At 39.7% G+C, this 17,598-nt stretch overlaps 2 protein-coding genes across 2 annotated transcripts in view; both read left to right on the top strand.

The window, feature by feature from the left end:
• ATR (ATR serine/threonine kinase) overlaps positions 1–4,620 on the top strand; it is a 43,276-nt gene extending 38,656 nt beyond the window's left edge. The window contains exons 44-46 of the mRNA XM_054385998.1: positions 439–590; positions 1,346–1,451; positions 4,447–4,620. Of these exons, the coding sequence (XP_054241973.1) occupies positions 439–590; positions 1,346–1,451; positions 4,447–4,620 (432 nt within the window). The remainder of the gene's footprint in view (positions 1–438; positions 591–1,345; positions 1,452–4,446) is intronic.
• Positions 4,621–5,797: 1,177 nt separating this feature from the next.
• Positions 5,798–17,598, top strand: part of XRN1 (5'-3' exoribonuclease 1) — a 34,181-nt gene continuing 22,380 nt past the window's right edge. Inside the window, exons 1-15 of the mRNA XM_054386207.1 lie at positions 5,798–5,885; positions 8,062–8,294; positions 9,612–9,709; positions 10,089–10,198; positions 10,287–10,397; positions 10,621–10,703; positions 12,885–12,972; positions 13,107–13,275; positions 13,477–13,544; positions 14,600–14,740; positions 15,520–15,583; positions 16,270–16,375; positions 16,719–16,808; positions 16,958–17,114; positions 17,453–17,572. Of these exons, the coding sequence (XP_054242182.1) occupies positions 5,811–5,885; positions 8,062–8,294; positions 9,612–9,709; positions 10,089–10,198; positions 10,287–10,397; positions 10,621–10,703; positions 12,885–12,972; positions 13,107–13,275; positions 13,477–13,544; positions 14,600–14,740; positions 15,520–15,583; positions 16,270–16,375; positions 16,719–16,808; positions 16,958–17,114; positions 17,453–17,572 (1,713 nt within the window). The 5' untranslated portion in view covers positions 5,798–5,810. The remainder of the gene's footprint in view (positions 5,886–8,061; positions 8,295–9,611; positions 9,710–10,088; positions 10,199–10,286; positions 10,398–10,620; positions 10,704–12,884; positions 12,973–13,106; positions 13,276–13,476; positions 13,545–14,599; positions 14,741–15,519; positions 15,584–16,269; positions 16,376–16,718; positions 16,809–16,957; positions 17,115–17,452; positions 17,573–17,598) is intronic.

Here is a 17,598-nt window from a genome sequence, read left to right as displayed (position 1 = left end):
AGATAAATGAGGTAGAGGTATTGTTAGTTTATTTCTCTTGCTTTCTGGTACAGTAAGTTTAAATTGTCCTATATAACCATTAATTTACAAACAAAAAAGAATTATTTTTAAGCTAACATGTATACTATAAAAGAAACAGCATTTTTCATGAGACTATATAGCAGCTGTATTTTGAATAAAATTTTATACCCAGTACTAGTGTATCAAAAGAAAAGAGAAAAAGAGGTTATTTGGACACTGGTATCTGTTGTTCACTGAAATTTCCCATGAGATGCTGAGAGGGGTTATGATCTGGGCAAGTGTCTCTTGTCAGCTAGGAAACTGCCACTGACAAAATGAGGGGAAAACTCTGAAAACAATGCAGTTGTTCCCCTTTATTTAAATCGTGATTAAAACATTTAGGGCATACTTTTTTTTTTTTTTTAAATCCATGTAAAGGGAGAGACCTTTGAAGTTCCAGAAATTGTACCTTTCCGTCTCACTCACAACATGGTTAATGGTATGGGTCCAATGGGAACAGAAGGACTCTTCCGAAGAGCTTGTGAAGTCACGATGCGGCTTATGCGTGATCAGAGAGAGCCTCTCATGAGGTATGGCAATTGCTTATGCTATAAACTCACAATAACCTGCCTGTAGTCTGAACACCTGAGAGAGGAACCACAGGTAAACATGCCAGTTCCAGCATCTGCCTATCATGCAGCTCAGTCTTACTATGGCATACTGTTAAATATAATCCAATAGAAATAGCTTGAGTACTGTGTTCAGTTCTGGGCATCACAGTATAGCAAAGATATTGAGGGGTCCTGGAAGGCATCCAGAGAAGAGCAATGAGGCTGGTGAGGGGTTTGGAGGGCATGTTGTACAAGGAGCGGCTGAGGGAGCTGAGGTTGATCAGTCTAGAGAAGAGAAGGTTAAGGGGAGATCTTACCGCTCTCTACAACTACTTAAATGGAGGTTGTAGTGAGGCTGGTGTTAGTCTCTTAAGTAACTAGTGATAGGATGAGAGGAAATGGGATTAAGTTGTGCTGGGGAAATTTAGATTGGACATTAGGAAAAACTTCTTTACTGAGAGAGTGGTGAGTGATTAGAACAGGCTGCCCAGGGAGGTGGAGGAGTCATCCCTGAAAGTGTTCATGAATCGTGTAGATGTGGTGCTTCAAGATACGGTTTAGTGGTCATAATAGTTGGGTACTGGTTGCATTCTATGATCTTAAAGGTCTTTTCCAACCTTAATGATTCTATGATAAATATTCAGCAGTAACTTCAGACTCCTGTTGGTGTTCTTGCTTTGAAAATAAAATATATCTCATGTATTTTATCCTTTTAAATTTTTTTCTTTATTTAGTGTCTTAAAGACTTTCCTCCATGACCCTCTTGTGGAATGGAGTAAACCTATTAAAGGCAATACAAAAGCCCAGGTGAATGAAACCGGAGAAGTTGTCAATGAAAAGGTAAGTGTAAAACAAGCAGAACATAAGGTATTCAAATGGCAAATGTTCATTATGGTTGCAAGTTATGTATTTTCAAATGGAAACCTTAACTGTCATGATTTTTCTTCCATTTAAAAAGTCCTCTGGTTGTTTCTTCTTCATTATCTCTCTGTTCATAATTTGTATGCATAAAGAGATTATTTTTATTGATAGAAAATGTAATTGTCTACTAAAGAACCAGACAAAACAGAGCCTATAATTCTCTTGTTAGTGTTACTAAATCAAGGACAACATCAACAGAAGCAATAGGACAGCTGAGGCTCTTGCTGCCCCTCACGCTGTCTGTTGCACAGTTCTCCAGATATACAGTGTTGGCAACATCAGGAGTCCTTTCCCCTGTATTTTTTGTGCTTTTCTGGAGCGAAAGTTTATTGTTGCAGAAATAGGTGCCTTATTACAATGGTAAGGAATACTTGGTTACAGTTAGGATTGGTTTATACTGTTTCTACTGTGGCTGCTGATAAATGCTGTGTCATTCATGCAGAATACAACTTAAGTAGCCTGTGATTTTTATTCTTTTTCCCCTTTTCAAAAATACTGATTTGTCATTTTTGCTTTAAAAGGAATATTTAGTGAAAATAAGTATGTGTACAATTTAGTGAGCACTGATAAACACAGCAGCTAGGGTAAGGACAAACTGGAGTACTGAAGCCATATTACAACAACAACCATAACTGAGCTATTTGAGCCCAGGAAACCTCCTGGTCTTCAAACAATTACAAACCAGGCTATGTCCACATAATCTTTTCTCTGTTTTTTATTAGTTACAGGCCCACCCACATAGTTGTATGTTAGGTTGGGGTTTTTTTCAGATAGGTGCCAGTGTTATGTTTGAGCTTTAAAGGAAGGTGTGTGAGTAGGAGGCGGCCAACAGCATCCTGGCCTGGATCAGGAATAGCGTGTGATCATCAGGTGCAGGGAAGTGATTGTATCCCTGTACTCAGCACTGCTGAAGACACACCTCAAGTAGTGGGTTCAGTGTTAGGCCCCTCACTACAAGAAGGACATGGAGGTGCTGAAGCGTGTCCCAAGAAGGGCAACGATTGTTTAGTCTGGAGAAGAGGAGGCTGAGGGGAGACCTCATTGCTCTCTGCAGCTCCCTGAAAGGAGGTTGGAGTGAGGTGGGAGTAGGTCTTTTCTCCCTAGTTTTGGGTAATAGAACAAGAGGAAATGGCCTGAAATTGTGCTAGGCAAGACTTAGGTTGGATATTAGGAAAACTTTCTTTCCTGCAGGAGTGGTCAGGCATTGGAACAGACTGCCCAGGGACATGGTGGAGTCACCGTCCCTGGAGGTGTTCAAGAAACATGTGGACATGGCACTTTGGGACATGGTTTAATGGTCATGATGGTCTTAGGTGGACAGTTGGGCTTGATGATCTTAGAGGTTTCCCAACTGAAACAATTCCATGATTCTATGGCCTTCCACCCATCCAATATAAAAACAAAGCAAAAAAATCCCACAACTTAACTTTGAAAATTTCCATATACTCCGTTTTATTTTATCCTACAAGAAAAGCATACACCAGTTGACTGATAAGGTATGAATAAAACATTTGATGCAACCATTGGAACTGTTGCAACTTGTTTGGAGTGATTAGTTTATTTTGAGTCTTGATTGTTAGGTTGATGGTTGGACTCAATCTTATAGGTGTCTTCCAAATGAAACAATTTTGTGAATTATGAACTACTTTGCCTCAGAACAGCTCATTTTGAGTTGCTTAATACAGCCTATTATTATCCTTGCTCATTTTCAGTTGCTTATAACGTTGGCCTAAATTTTCCAGACTAGGTATCTTTAATTTTATTCAGAACTCCAAGAAAATGACTGGGAAATTTTTACATTTATTTTAATGTATGAAATAAAGCAATCACAGAATGCATTGGGTTGGAAGGAATCTTCAAAGGTGATCTTGTTCAACTCCCTTGTAGTGAGCATCGACATCTCTAGCTAGATCAAATTGCTCAGGGCCTCATCAAGTTTGACCTTGAATGTCTCTAGGGATAGGGCCTTAACCACATCTCTGGGCAACCTGTTCTAATACTTCATTACCCTCATTGTAAAGAACTTCCTTCTAATGTCCATCCTAAATCTACCCTGCTCCAGTTTCAAACCACTGCCCCTCATCCTGTCACTAGAATTCCTTCTAAGCAGTCCCTCCCCAGCTTCTTGTAGGTGCCTTTCAGATACTGAAATGCAGCTAAAAGGTGTACCTGGAGCCTCCTCTTCTCCAGGCTGAAGAGACCCAGCTCCCTCAGCTTGTCCTCAATAGGAGAGGTGCTCCAGCCCTTGGATCATCTTTGTGGCCCTCCTTTGGACCTGCTCCAGCAGATCTATTCACCTCCTTGTGTTGAGGGTCCCAGAGCTGGACACGGTACCTCAGGTGAGGTCTCAGCAGAGCACGGTGGCAGAATCACCTCTCTTGACCTGCTGGCCACCCTTTCTTTGATCCAGCCCAGGATTCCACTGGCCTTCTGGGTTGCAAGTGCACATTGCTGGTTCTTGTCCAGCTTCTCTTCCACCGGTACCCTCAAGTAATTTTCTGCAGGGTTGCTCTCAATCTCATCATCCAGGAACCTGGATTGATATCCAGGATTTCCTCAATTTATGTGCAGGACCTTGAACTTTGCCTTTTTGAACCTCACAAGATTCTCCTTAGCCTTCTTCTCTATGCTGTCTAACATTCTAACATTTTCAAATAGATTTCCATAGCATTTTCAGTCTTCTCTTTTATCTGTAAGAATGTAAGGTTTAGAACTTGACCAATGATCCATTTTAAGTAATGATTTTTAAAAGCGAGTATCCTTTGTTTTCAAAGTTAACTGATGTATACATTTGAGTCTTGTATTACATTAGCAAACAAATCCTAGTAAATACTTTTTTTATTTTAAGCAGTGGAAGTTCATGGATAGTAGCTGTATTCTTTTTTTTTTTTTAAACGTTTGTCTTTGTTTCCAGGCCAAAACCCATGTCCTTGATATAGAACAACGGCTGCAAGGTGTTATTAAGACTAGAAACAGAATTAAAGGATTACCCTTATCTATTGAAGGGCATGTTCATTACCTTATTCAAGAAGCAAGTGATGACAACCTGCTCTGCCAGATGTATATGGGCTGGGCTCCTTATATGTGAAATTTTCCCTTTGGAATGATACTATTCGTAAGTCCTGTATACTTATGTTCTGTATATATATAGAAAGTACACAAAGGAACTGCTTTAAAATTAGGCTTAGTCTATCTGAAAAGTGTTCACAATGTTGAAAGAGTACACTCTATAAAATCCTGCATATTCTTGTAAACATTTTGTAAACTGTTTGAGATTTGAAAATCTGACATTGAAGTTTTGTATTGCTATGATGTGATTAAACTTCTTCTATTTGTAGTTCAGAAGGGCTTTCTAAAAATAAAAAATACTTTTCAGCAGTAGAGGTTGAATTGTGGTTTCAACTATGTCTAGAAAAATATTTGGCGTGTGAAGACTTTACGAATTTCTTCATAGTATTCCAAAGATTTTGCCAATTACGATGTGTGGAACCTCCTCTATCTTTTGTGTGGCAAGGGGGGAGTGCATTCAGGTCATGTCACCGTTCACAGGCCTTCCACCACAGAGAAATGTTGCATGAAGGACCTTTAAAGGACCTGCTGCTTTTCATCTCTGCCCTCTACTCCCCGCTGTCGGGGGCTCGAGGGAGCTCCTGTGCAGGGTTGTAGTGGAGGGGGCGAGACACGCAGGCCCACTGGTTAACGCTAAGGTACGTCACCCCCGGCCCGGGCAGGACGCCCCACCACCACCAGCCCCACCCCCCAGTCGCCTGCGCCAGCGGCGCCGGCCGTCTCTTCATGGTCGCCGCGGGGCAGTGTGCGCGTCGCTCTGTGAACGGCAGACCCGGCTATCGGCGTAGCGCTCAGCTCTGAGCGGGAGGCCCGGCTGTCTGCGCAGCGCCGCTCTGTGGCCGGGAGGCCCGGCTGTCTGCGCAGCGCCGCTCTGTGGCCGGGGGGCCCGGCTGTCTGCGCAGCGCCGCTCTGTGGCCGGGGGGCCCGGCTGTCTGCGCAGCGCCGCTCTGTGGCCGGGGGGCCCGGCTGTCTGCGCAGCGCCGCTCTGTGGCCGGGGGGGCCCGGCTGTCTGCGCAGCGCCGCTCTGTGGCCGGGGGGTCCGGCTGTCTGCGCAGCGCCGCTCTGTGGCCGGGGGGCCCGGCTGTCTGCGCAGCGCCGCTCTGTGGCCGGGAGGCCCCGCTGTTGGCAGCGCGCGCCGGAAGGAGGGCGGAGCGCGACGCGGGTTGTTTAGGTCCTGTGGGGCTGTGAGGCTGGCGGATAGTAGTGGTCATGGGGGTCCCTAAGTTCTACCGGTGGATCTCAGAGCGGTACCCCTGTCTCAGCCAGGTGGTGAAGGAGCATCAGGTGAGATCGGAGTGGAGCGCCACTGCCTGCCCAGGGCTCGTCGTCTCTCCGTGCCGGGGCGGAGGAGGGGGGATCCTGGCCGGCCTCTCGGCGGGGTGGGGAAGCGGGCCTGGGCCCTAGTCGGGCAGCCGTCGCCCGGACTTGCGGCGCTGAGCTGGAGCCGAGGCTGGCTCGCAGAGATACTGGTCGGCGTAGGGCTGGCGGCCGCGGCTCGCCGAGCCCCGCAGCTCGAAGCGGCCGAAAGTCGAGGGGTGGTGACGCGTGTGGTTGGGGAGGGGGTCGAAGCTTTAGGATTCCCTCTGAGAGCCTGAAGCCCCTCCGCCGACCTGGCGGCTAGCGTACAGCGCTGCTGGGAGCTGCTGCTGCAGTCCCGCCGCGCAGACATCGGCACACGCAGGCACTGGTTTCGGAAGCACTGGAACCGAAAACAGGCTGTTGCTCGAGGAAGTGCCCAGTCCGGGGCCCTTCTCCCAGGCGTGGCGGTGACCGGCTCCCACCGCCGAGCTCTCTCCTCTGCTTTCGGTTTCCCCAGCCCCTCTAAACTCGGCGGTGCTTTCATCTCCCTCGGGAGCACCAGGTCGGAGTTTCGCCGTTACCGGGTTTAGAAAAGTTCGAGCTGCTGACGACGAATGGCACAGCAGTGACGAGGGACAGGTTTTGCAACCCTGCTACATGTCCGGGTCACATGCGTGGCCAGTTTGTATTAGTAGTAAACCCGAGAAATGTGTTAAAAGCTGGAAAAGGAAAGCTGCAAATCATGCTTTCAACAGCTAGGCTGAAAAAGCCTTGTTTTCAGATAAGTCGTGTTTAGCACCAGTTAGACACAAGCTCCCAGCTTCCCATTATCGTTTTCGACTGGTGTGGTGTATTTGGGTTTAGAGTCTGAGTAGGATGTTCTGAGATGAGTTGGGTGATGATTGAAGGCAAATCCCAAGCTGTAATGATGACATTGTGTTTGTACATAGAATCACAGAATAATAGGGCTTGGAAGGGATCTCCGGAGATCACTGACCTACTCCCCTGCCAAAGCAGGATCATCTAGGGCAGGTCACACATGAACACATCCAGACAGGTCTTCGAAGTCGATAGAGAAGGAGACAACCTGTTCCAGCGCCCTGAAAGCAGTTTAGTTACTGAATTTAACTGTGCTGAAGATCATTTTGCACAGTAGGAGACTAGTTATTGCAAGTGGCTGCAGATCCTTCCTGTGCCTGTCTCTTGTTCTTCACCATTCATTTTTCTGAAACAGTTATGTTACTCTTGTGTCTAGATGTCCAACAGCACACCTTTCAAAACGATGTAAAGACACATCAGCAGCAATACTGCAGAAAATCATGACAAGTCTGCAGTACCTCTTCTTAGCTGTAATGACAGGAGGGTTCTTATGGCCAGTCATACTGGGGACTTAAAGAATAGATCTGTGGATAGTGGCTCATTCAGATGCTAGCAGTGTTTGTAGTCTCTATGTTGCTTGTGTATATTCTGGGGGACGATTTTTTTCCTTTAAAAGAAAGTTAGACTGCTACAGACGAGGCTGTTGGAACAACAGAGAAATAGACAAAAAACACATTTTGGAAAAAATGGGAGTTATAATGGGTAACTGCTGCTTTTGGTGGCAATTGCCACTCTAGATTCTTAGCTTACCTGAAGAGGCAGCAAGCAGTGCTCATGGTAGAAACTGGTTAACAGGAGGAGAGCCCTAAAGCTTCTTAAAACAGCTTTGCTTTTGAAATGCTGTTGGAAACTGCAGACTCAGTTTTGTAGTTTTTATTGTTTATAGTGAAGCTATGCAAGACTGAAGCGGGGTGGGTGTTAAAAAAAAAAGTCACTCTTTTATGGAAGTTTGGTTTTTTTTTTTTTCTTTTTCCTTATGCAATGTAGAAGATTAGTCAAGCACAGAGGGCAGAAGTTCTGAGGTGCCAGAAACAGTCAACACAGAATAGGATGAAATTTGTTCACCTTAATTTCTTCACTAAGAAAATCATAATAACAGATTGCAAGTATAAACAAACCCATAACCCGGGAAGATATTCTTAGTCCATTGGTGTGCAATAGGTGCCAGGGAGGTCTTCCCAGCTCAGCTTGTTTCCGGAGTTCATTACTCTCAGCCACACCTTGGGCAGTGATTGTATTGCTTCATATGTCAGCAGATGAGGGCTAACTATGGCTTTTGTAGATTCCAGAGTTCGACAACTTATACCTGGACATGAATGGCATTATACATCAGTGTTCACATCCAAATGATGATGATGTTCACTTCAGAATCTCAGAAGATAAGATTTTTGCTGATATTTTTCACTATTTGGAAGTACTTTTTCGTATTATTAAACCAAGAAAGGTTTTCTTCATGGCAGTTGATGGAGTAGCTCCAAGAGCAAAAATGAATCAGCAGCGTGGGAGGCGCTTTAGGTGAGAATATTTGTTCTTGCTCTGTCTTTCTGATAGTAAATGTTTAAAAAAACCCAAACATTTACTTAAATGTATGCCATGAAAAGTAAAATATATGAAGAATGGTTGTGCTTTTGATAGTAGTTTTTAGTTAAATGAGGGTAGCTACCTGTAAAAGGTTAATAGTTAAAATTAGGGGTCCCTAAAGGGAGGTGTCCTTTTTGCATACAGTTTTGTCCCTGTATGTGGCACTTGGTGGCACAAGAAGCTTTTTCCCTATGAAATTTTTGGTGAAGTAAATCTCTAGCAGAGCTCAAAGCAATTATCTCCAGTGGCTTCATAACCTGTGAGAGTCTCTGGTATTTGTGAATGCTAATTATAGGTATGCCTTTTTGGTAACTATAATGGAATGTTCTTTGACAGTCAAAGAAGAAATGAAGTTTCTAGTAGAACTCTGCTTTCCTGTTTATACCAGTTAGCACCCTAGATGAAATACAGAGCTGCAAGTAGACTTTACAGTCGTTTCACAGGTTCCATATATATATGCTGTGGGAGATGTAGAAGGTTTTTTGAAGACTTCTGTAAGGAAAGTCAGTGATCAGACAGTACAGAGAATGTGTTAAAATGTGACAAAACAGACTGGTAGAAGGGGACAACAGTAAATGTTTTCAAGCTACTAGGGGGTGGGTTTGGTTTTTGGCTTGTTTGGAAGGGTCTTCCATAAGGAAAAAAGGAGGTTGAGAGAAAGAAGAAGAAATTAAAAAAGAGTTCCAAGTAGAAATGGGACAAATGTTTCAGCAAAATTGAGAGGACAAAGATCTAAGATATTGGTGGTTTTCTGATGTTTGTGAAATCCTTGGACAAGAAAGGCCAGGATTACATTTGTTCATTTGTTTCTGCATCATTCTAGCGGTGATAGATCCCTCCTGCCTCCAAGGTATTCCAAACTTGTTCTTTGTTTAACCACATCAACACTGTTGTTCTGGTGTAGCATTTTCAGATGTTCAGATCCCAAATATTCCTACTGTTTCAACACTGGCTTCCTCTTGTTCTTATCAGCCACTGAATGATCATCTTGCTAATCTAAATATTAACTGTGTTTGAGTAATAACTAATCATTACTAGAGGAGAAAAAAACTATTTTTAAAGCCTTCCAGTTGTATTGGAAACAAGTTCAAACTCTGTTCAGGAGTTAAATTTCCCTCAGTTTTTGTATTTTTTTTTAAATACTCTTTCAAAAAGGGACTATATATATTCTGTTAGTAAAGCTGTTCTTAGGGTAGTAATGTTTGAATAAGATTATTTCTCTACTCCCTCTCTCCAACTCGTTTGTTTTAGATCAGCAAAAGAGGCAGAGGAGAAAATAAAAAAGGCATTAGAAAAGGGAGAAACTCTCCCTACAGAAGCCAGATTTGACTCCAACTGTATTACACCAGGTAAGATGATTTATTAATTACTGACATTTATTTGGATTTATGTTGTTGCATCTATACTTTGGCATTCTTTTCCTCTTCTAAGGTATGGACTTTTTTTAAACTGGAGAACAGAATCAATAAAGACTAGAAGTTTGGAGCATGAGTTTTAATAACTTCTAGTAGGGTTGAAGTATTTCCTCATTTAAAAAATTTTTTGGATTGCTACGGAAAACATGAAACTTCTTGGGTGGTGGGGGGTGAAACTACAGCTGCCTCTTCATCTCTTGCAAAGCTTTTCCTTGGGTTGTTTGATTTTTCTCATTAATACTTTTGATATTGAAATGCAGTTTTGAATGACCAGTGAAAAGCTGTGTGTTTAACTTCAGATTTCTGTTTTCAGGAACTGAATTCATGGCCAGATTGCATGAGCATCTGAAGTATTTTGTAAATATGAAGATTTCCACAGACAAATCCTGGCAAGGAGTGACAGTTTACTTATCAGGCCATGAGGTCATTGGTAATGTTTTATTTTAAATAAAATTAAATTTATAGGAAAATACTTATTGATTAATTTTGGATTTATTTTTTTTATGTGCAGACTCCAGGGGAAGGTGAGCATAAAATTATGGAGTTCATCAGATCAGAAAAAGCAAAGCCCCATCATGATCCAAATACAAGACACTGTCTCTATGGCTTAGATGCTGACTTGGTACGTGCAGTTAGAATAAACAGTGTGTTTGGCTTCTGAAATAGAAGCCCTTCTGTGCAGGGTTATAAATTGTTATTAAACAAGAATGTAATTTTGTATTCCTGCGAACTTTTGAATTAGTAATGAAACAGAAGAGCAGAGTTTCTTTGTACTGCTCAAATCTTGAGTAACATTTTTTTTAAAAAAAATTAATTACGACCTCTCTAATATCTCTTTGTAATAGATTATGCTGGGATTAACAAGTCATGAGGCACACTTTGCGCTCTTAAGAGAAGAAGTCAGATTTGGTGGTAAAAAATCTCAAAGGTGAACTGATTTAACTTTACTTTTATTTCATATGTGATGAAATTAAATCCAAAATATACTCAGTTTCTTTATTGATTGCTTACTAAATTAATACTTTTTTTTTTTGTATGAGAAAGTACATGAAATTAGAAAACTCAAGTTGTTAAATTGTACATTTGAGTTAGTTTACATGAGAAAATATATGCTGTTAGGAGAGCTGGCAAAAGAAATCCATAGTGCCTTGGTGTGTCGTGCTTCTTTCTTCATATTATGAGTGGGGCAGTCCAGGCTATACTGATGTTGTTTCCATAATTCTCTTATGCAAGTATGGACTTCTAAAAATGTATTTCTAACTCTGAAGTTTTGTGCATGTAGGTAAATTACTAGAATAATTACTAAAATAAACACTCTGACAGGATACTCTTACTCTGGATTTGCCCATTTGAACTAACTTGTGGGTTATAATCAGAAAAATGCAATTTGTTTCAGAGCAGAGAATTAATTTTTAGTTGTTACTATGTCTAAAGTTTCTTCTTTGAAGCTTTTGTTTGGTGGATATAGGGAAAAGGTAGGAGAGACAGAGAAAAATACACTTTCGTGATCCAAAGTTATTTTGGACAGTGATAAGTCATAAATGTTTAGACAAACAGATGATTTTTGTTAATAAGCACATGGTTTTTGTAGCTAAGGACAGTATAATAAATACCAGGAATGAGTATACTTTTCATAGTCCTCCACAGTCAGCTTTTCACTAGTGGTCATTCTGTTGATAGTGTAGGTGTGTAATACTGTAATGTTTTAAAAAGATCTTAAATCCCAAAGAATGTCATTATTCCTTTTTTAAAAAAGAGCATAAATTAAAAGTGTGATGACCTTTTGAGGGATAAATTAAAGGATGGAATAAAGAAGCAAGGTGTCATTGAAGCTCTAGAAGGGTAGATTTAGACTAGATAATAGAAAGAAGTTCTTTACAGTGAGGGTGGTGTTCTGGTTGCCCAGAGAGGTTGTGGATGCCTCCTTCCTGGAGTTGTTCAAGGCCAGAAATGATGAGACCTTGAGCAACCTGGTCTAGTGGGAGGCTGCTGCTTATGGCATGGGATTTGGAACTAGGCGATCTTTAAGGTCCCTTTCAACCAAGACCATTCTATGATTCTGTGATCATTTGGGTGTCCCAGCAGTGTTGAATATTTGGCTCCTGTTGTAACTTCTGCTCATTATAGGAATTTACTTCTGGAAGTTACTGGAATTGCTTTTTGTGAGTATTCTCACTTAACAATTAAGACAAAATGGCTCTAGAGTCTCACAGCACCAATGTGGATTTATCGATATTAAAATTATGTTTAAATTAGGTCTGAAGTTCTGTATAACTAAGTGTAGCTCAGAATTTGTCTTAAGCTTCCTTTTTCTCAGAGGGTTTTGGACAAAATACACAGCTGTTTATGCTGGTTCATCACTGAGGGAGATCCCAGCTAGTTAACAATATCTACAAGGTGAAATAGTCCTTCGTGAATTTAAAATACGTCAATCTTCCTAAGTCATTTATCTTTTAGTGTAGGAATTAACTGATTTCAGACTAACCTTAGCTAAGGTATTACGTTATTTTAGTGAAGAGAGGAGAAGGTAGAATGCATGTAGACTAATTTATACTGCAAACAAACGGTAGATGTGTTGTGTTTGTTTTGATTTTTGGTGCTGTGTTGAAGCCACTAGATACAGAGCTTATCTGAAAGTTGAGCGTATTGTTTTCTTACAAGGAGTATTTCAAATGGCTGCAAATGTAACCTAACCATGAATCTACATTCTCTAAGTGTATTCAGGCTAGTTCTAAAATACCTTAAAAAGTTTTGGGTTTGGTGCAAAATTAGGTGAGGATGATCCTTTTTTGGACGATGGGATAATTACTTAAGAAATAGTTTTTATGTGCTATGGAACTCAATAAAGCTGCCCTGCTTTCTCTGAGCTAGCTGTTTGCCATACAGTGCAGTCACATTTCATGCTTAGGAGATTCTGCTGCAAAAGTTTGTATATTCAAAACAGATGAATCCTACAATAGAATCAAAGAAGAAACGTCTGTACATAATTTCTCCTGTGATGATATAATCCTAGTAAGATTACTTGTTTTAGGTAGCCTTGGATTTATTAATTATTTATGGTGAAATTGTGTTTATAAATAATGAACTTAATGTTACAAATCATTTACAGAGCATGTGCACCAGAGGAAACCACATTTCATTTGTTGCACTTATCACTGATGAGAGAATATATCGATTATGAATTTTCACCAGTAAAAGTAAGTTCTGATGGAAGTTGTGACTGAAAAAACATTTGAGGTCTTGTTATGCAAACATGATAATAAAAATTATACCCCTGTGGGGTTTTTTTTCTTTATTTGTTTGAGTTTTTCTTTTCTTTTTTTCCTCTCAGGACAAGATTTCCTTCGAGTATGATATTGAAAGGATAATAGATGATTGGATCTTAATGGGTTTCCTTGTAGGAAATGATTTTATTCCTCATCTACCTCATTTACATATTAATCATGATGCACTGCCACTACTTTATAGAACATACATGGCTATCTTGCCAGAACTGGGAGGTAAGAACACTATGTTCAGTTGTTGGAAGTTTTAGTGTTTCTGTGTTAGTATTTATTAAGGTTTTTAGATCTGTTAGAACGTTGAGCATTTCTTACACTTTCTTTAGACAGCCAGCAAGATTGCATTCTGTTACCTATGGGGCACTTACATGTAAATTTTAAAGTTGTTTGGTTTAAAAGCATGCTTTATTTTCCCAATAGGCTACATCAATGAAAATGGGAATCTGAATTTACAGCGCTTTGAAAAATATCTCACAAGATTGTCAGATGTAAGTCATTTCAAAATTGCACTGTATGGAATGGTGTAGTCTGTGGAATATAACATTGATGTAGTGCCCTAAAATCCACCATGCTATAGTTTCAATGAACTGTTACATGACTGTTTTACAGGCAGTTCTAACTAAACAATCCCAGTTCCCTCAGCAGCTCCTTATAAGACTTGCTCTCCAGGCCCTTCACCAGCTTCGTTGTCTTCTCTGGACATGCTTCAGCAGTGATTGTCTGATTTTATCATAGCATAAGAGGAAAAAGATTGAATCACCTGATCTATGTTTTAGCCAACATCTTTTAGTACTGCAAGTCAGATGAGGATTCACCATTAGAATCCTGGTTCTTAATTCTCATTCAATAATGAGCAGCAGTACTGGACAAAGTGCTGCAGGCAGCAATCGTCTTTGCTTGCCCTGCTGGTTAATTTCTTGTGGGGTAAACTACATCTGAAGGTCTTGGAGTGCACTATTTTTTGTAAGTTTTTAATGAAGATCCCTGGTAAAGAGCAATGAAGCATTCGTATCTCTCCGAGACAGACATGAGTGTTCTTCATCTACTAACTGGCATATAGGAGAAAATCCAGTGAAGTGCCATTGCAGTACTCCATCCTGGAGAGGAGAAAACATGTAGACCATATAGAAATTGAAAGATCTCAGCTTTTTGCTGAATTTGGCAGAAGGAAGTTCGTCTGTTGTCTCTGCTTCTGCCCTGTCTTCTGATTCTTGGGTGAAACTATGAAAGTGTTGGGTGTGTGGCACGAGACTGTATTACCCAATCCTTTTATACATTTGTTACTTCTAGAGTTGGTAGTAAAGTGTGAAATTTGCCTAAGTTATTGTTACCCATTGCTGCCTCACTGAAAGAAAATAAATATGGCTTGGTTAAATGTTAGGTATTGGTAGGAGAAAAGATTTTCAGTATTAATGTATTAGTTCAGTTGTATCTCTAGCGCAAAATGTTTATGTGCAAATAACTCTAGATGTAATTTAATGCACAGACTGAAAGCTTGATGTCCCTCAAACGTTTCTAAACTTCTTTTTGTCTTTCTGCACAGTTTGATCGTGAACACTTCAGTGAAGTCTTTGTAGACCTAAAATGGTTTGAAAGTAAAGTAGGCAATAAATACCTCAATGAAGCAGCTGGTATTGCAGCAGAGGAAGCCAGGAAAAATAAACAAAAGAAACAAAAGGTTAGTGTATTGCACACACAGTTTTGGAAATGAGAATGGTACTTCTTGCAAATCAGTGATTAAATGGCATAAACTCCTGGTTTGAGGTTTGGTTATCCTTCAGTATATACCTTCAGAGTATTGAGGAACAGCAGGGAATTCCTTCAGGTATAATCTGTCACTGTATGTAGTTGTTCCTAGTTTTAGTGCAGTTTATGGTTTCTATTAATATTAAGTATGCTTCATTGGTTCTTCTGTGGTTTATTTGCCACAGAAGTTTGGAGCAGCCATATAGTTTTAGTCAGTGTAATGGTTCTGCTTATTGAAAGCAACTCAGTGCTGTACACAGAAGACAGCATGTAGTGTGAGAGTGAAGGGAATATTTGTCTTGTCTGATGCTCTAAAACATTATTCTTGTATCCTTACTTCCTCCAAAAGTAATTTTAACAATTTGCTGATGAAAATTTGACTGTATCCTGGTGTTGTAGCATGATAAGGGGTAGAAATGCTTGCATGTGTACTGCACGGTTTTGGAAGTAGTTGTATACTGGAAAACAAATACTTAAAAGTTTATTTAAAGGTAGTTGAGGTTTTATTTGAGTCTTCTCCCTTCTCTGATCTATCCTTCTGTCTGATAAAATAATTTTCCATAGAAAATTACAAGGGAAAGAAATGTGATGAGTTTTATACTTAGTAATATTTATACATCTTGAATTAGTATTTTGAGTTGCAGATTATATAGTTGTGAATGAAGTATGTGCATCTTATTCTGTATTTTTACTTTACCTCAAATATTAATTTAATAGGCTCAGGAAAATTCTATATGTTTGGCTGCTTTAGAAAAAAATGAAGCTGATGTGCCCCCTAAAAGTAAGTGCAAATAATTTTTCAATACACGTAGAACAAAAAAATTTGTTAATTTGTGTATAGATTTGGAAGATCTGTAAGAATTTCATGTCAGAGAACTAAATGAATGAGTTATGTAGTCAGCTGTTGGGAAATGGGACTGCATGTCACTGGTTTATGGTGAGAGGGAATGGGGCTACAGATTGTGAAGTGCTTCTCGCCTGCCCTATGCTTCCATGATGAGTTAAATGAATGAATGAGCAAATCTTCAACAACGTTGTGGTTTTGTATGCCTTAGGTATTTTGTTATGCAAATAGGGACATTTGTAGGAAATGTCATTTGCTCGTGTTCTTGAAATTCAGTGTCAACAATATATGAATAGTACTCCATGACATCAGATGATACTGCTGATAAAAGATTACATTATGAAATTTATTTTAACATTTTCTGAATGGCTTATATTCTTTTCTCTGTACTTGTACTCTGTACTTGGGACTGACAGACAAAAGACATTGCCTGTGTTTAAAGGAAAAAAAAGAAATTCAATTTCAGGCTTTCTCTGTGCAGAGATTTTGTTGCATTATTTCATGTTACTTTCAGTGCAAAGAAGGTCTGAATTGAGAAACTAAATCAAGTCATTAAGTCAAAACTGAATGTCTTATAAAACATTAATTTTTATTCTTCCTTTTTTTCATGAATGCTTTTTCAGCTGTATTGGAAGATGAACCAGAAGATGATGATATGTTTGAAACTGAGTTTAGGCAATACAAAAGAACTTACTACATGACCAAAATGGGTGTAGAAGTAGTTTCTGAGTAAGTGTATGCCTTTTTTTTTCTTTTCTTTAAACACGAAAGACAAGTCTTTGCACGTGTTTAATACAAGACAGAATATTCATCCATGCCGAAAGCAGAGGACACATGCAGTCCACCACAGCTTTTTGGATAATGCAAGAGAAGCTGTAAGTCAAGTTTTCTGTAACAAGTAATTTGAGGACAAGAGAACAAAAATAAATTAGTATTAAGTGGGTGTGAAAACTAGCCTTACTGGGTTCCCCACATGCTTCATCTTTATTCCTCTGTACAAGGTTGTAAGTAGCTTTTACATACCAGTAAAAATATGAAAAAAATAATATGTATCTTTCCTTTTCCTTTCAAGTGACTTCTTGGCTGATCAAGCTGAATGTTATGTCCAAGCAATACAGTGGATTTTGCATTATTACTACCATGGAGTTCAGTCATGGAGCTGGTAAGAAAAACAGTCAATGAGAAATTGCTCTAGATCAGTCAATATTTCTGCCTTGTATGCTGGGAACATTTAATGTAGTTCTATTTGTTTCTGATTTGTGAACACTGCTGTGCTATAATTAAGTATCTAAAGAGGCTTTTTCTATGCAGGTATTATCCTTATCATTATGCACCTTATCTGTCAGATATTCGCAACATCAGCGAACTCAAAATCAAATTTGAACTGGGAAAACCTTTCATGCCATTTGAACAGCTTCTTGCTGTACTTCCAGCAGCTAGCAAAGATCTGCTACCTAAATGCTACCAGGTGGGGTTTAGAGTTGAATTGCATTTAGCTATTGCTTACTGGTTGTCTGCTTTATTTTAAAGTAACTCTTTTCTTGATGTTTTTACCTGTCTTCTTAGTTGTATTCTGTCTCTAAATTTTAGGTCTATGGTTAAATATTTCTACTTCTCACTATCACAGAACAATGTAAAGTTAGTAATAAATACAAGATTTTGTAGCCTGAGACTACAACAGTTAAATGATAAATGTCAAATTCCTGTTCAGCCTCAAACTGATTTTTATGCCAACCTCTGTCTCTTCCTAGAACTAGTTCTAAATTACCTCTGATATTGCTTAATTTTTCTATTGTATTTTTGTAGCATTTGATGATTAGTCAAGATTCTCCTATTATAGAATATTATCCACTGGATTTTAAGACTGACCTAAATGGAAAACAGCAAGAATGGGAAGCTGTGGTTTTAATCCCATTTATTGATGAGGTAAGTTCTTTCAACATATGATGTCT

Source organism: Indicator indicator, chromosome 13 (genome assembly GCF_027791375.1).
Source record: "Indicator indicator isolate 239-I01 chromosome 13, UM_Iind_1.1, whole genome shotgun sequence".
NCBI lineage: Eukaryota > Metazoa > Chordata > Aves > Piciformes > Indicatoridae > Indicator > Indicator indicator.
Note: the sequence above shows the minus strand (reverse complement) of the source record. Positions and strands in the feature narration are given on the sequence as shown.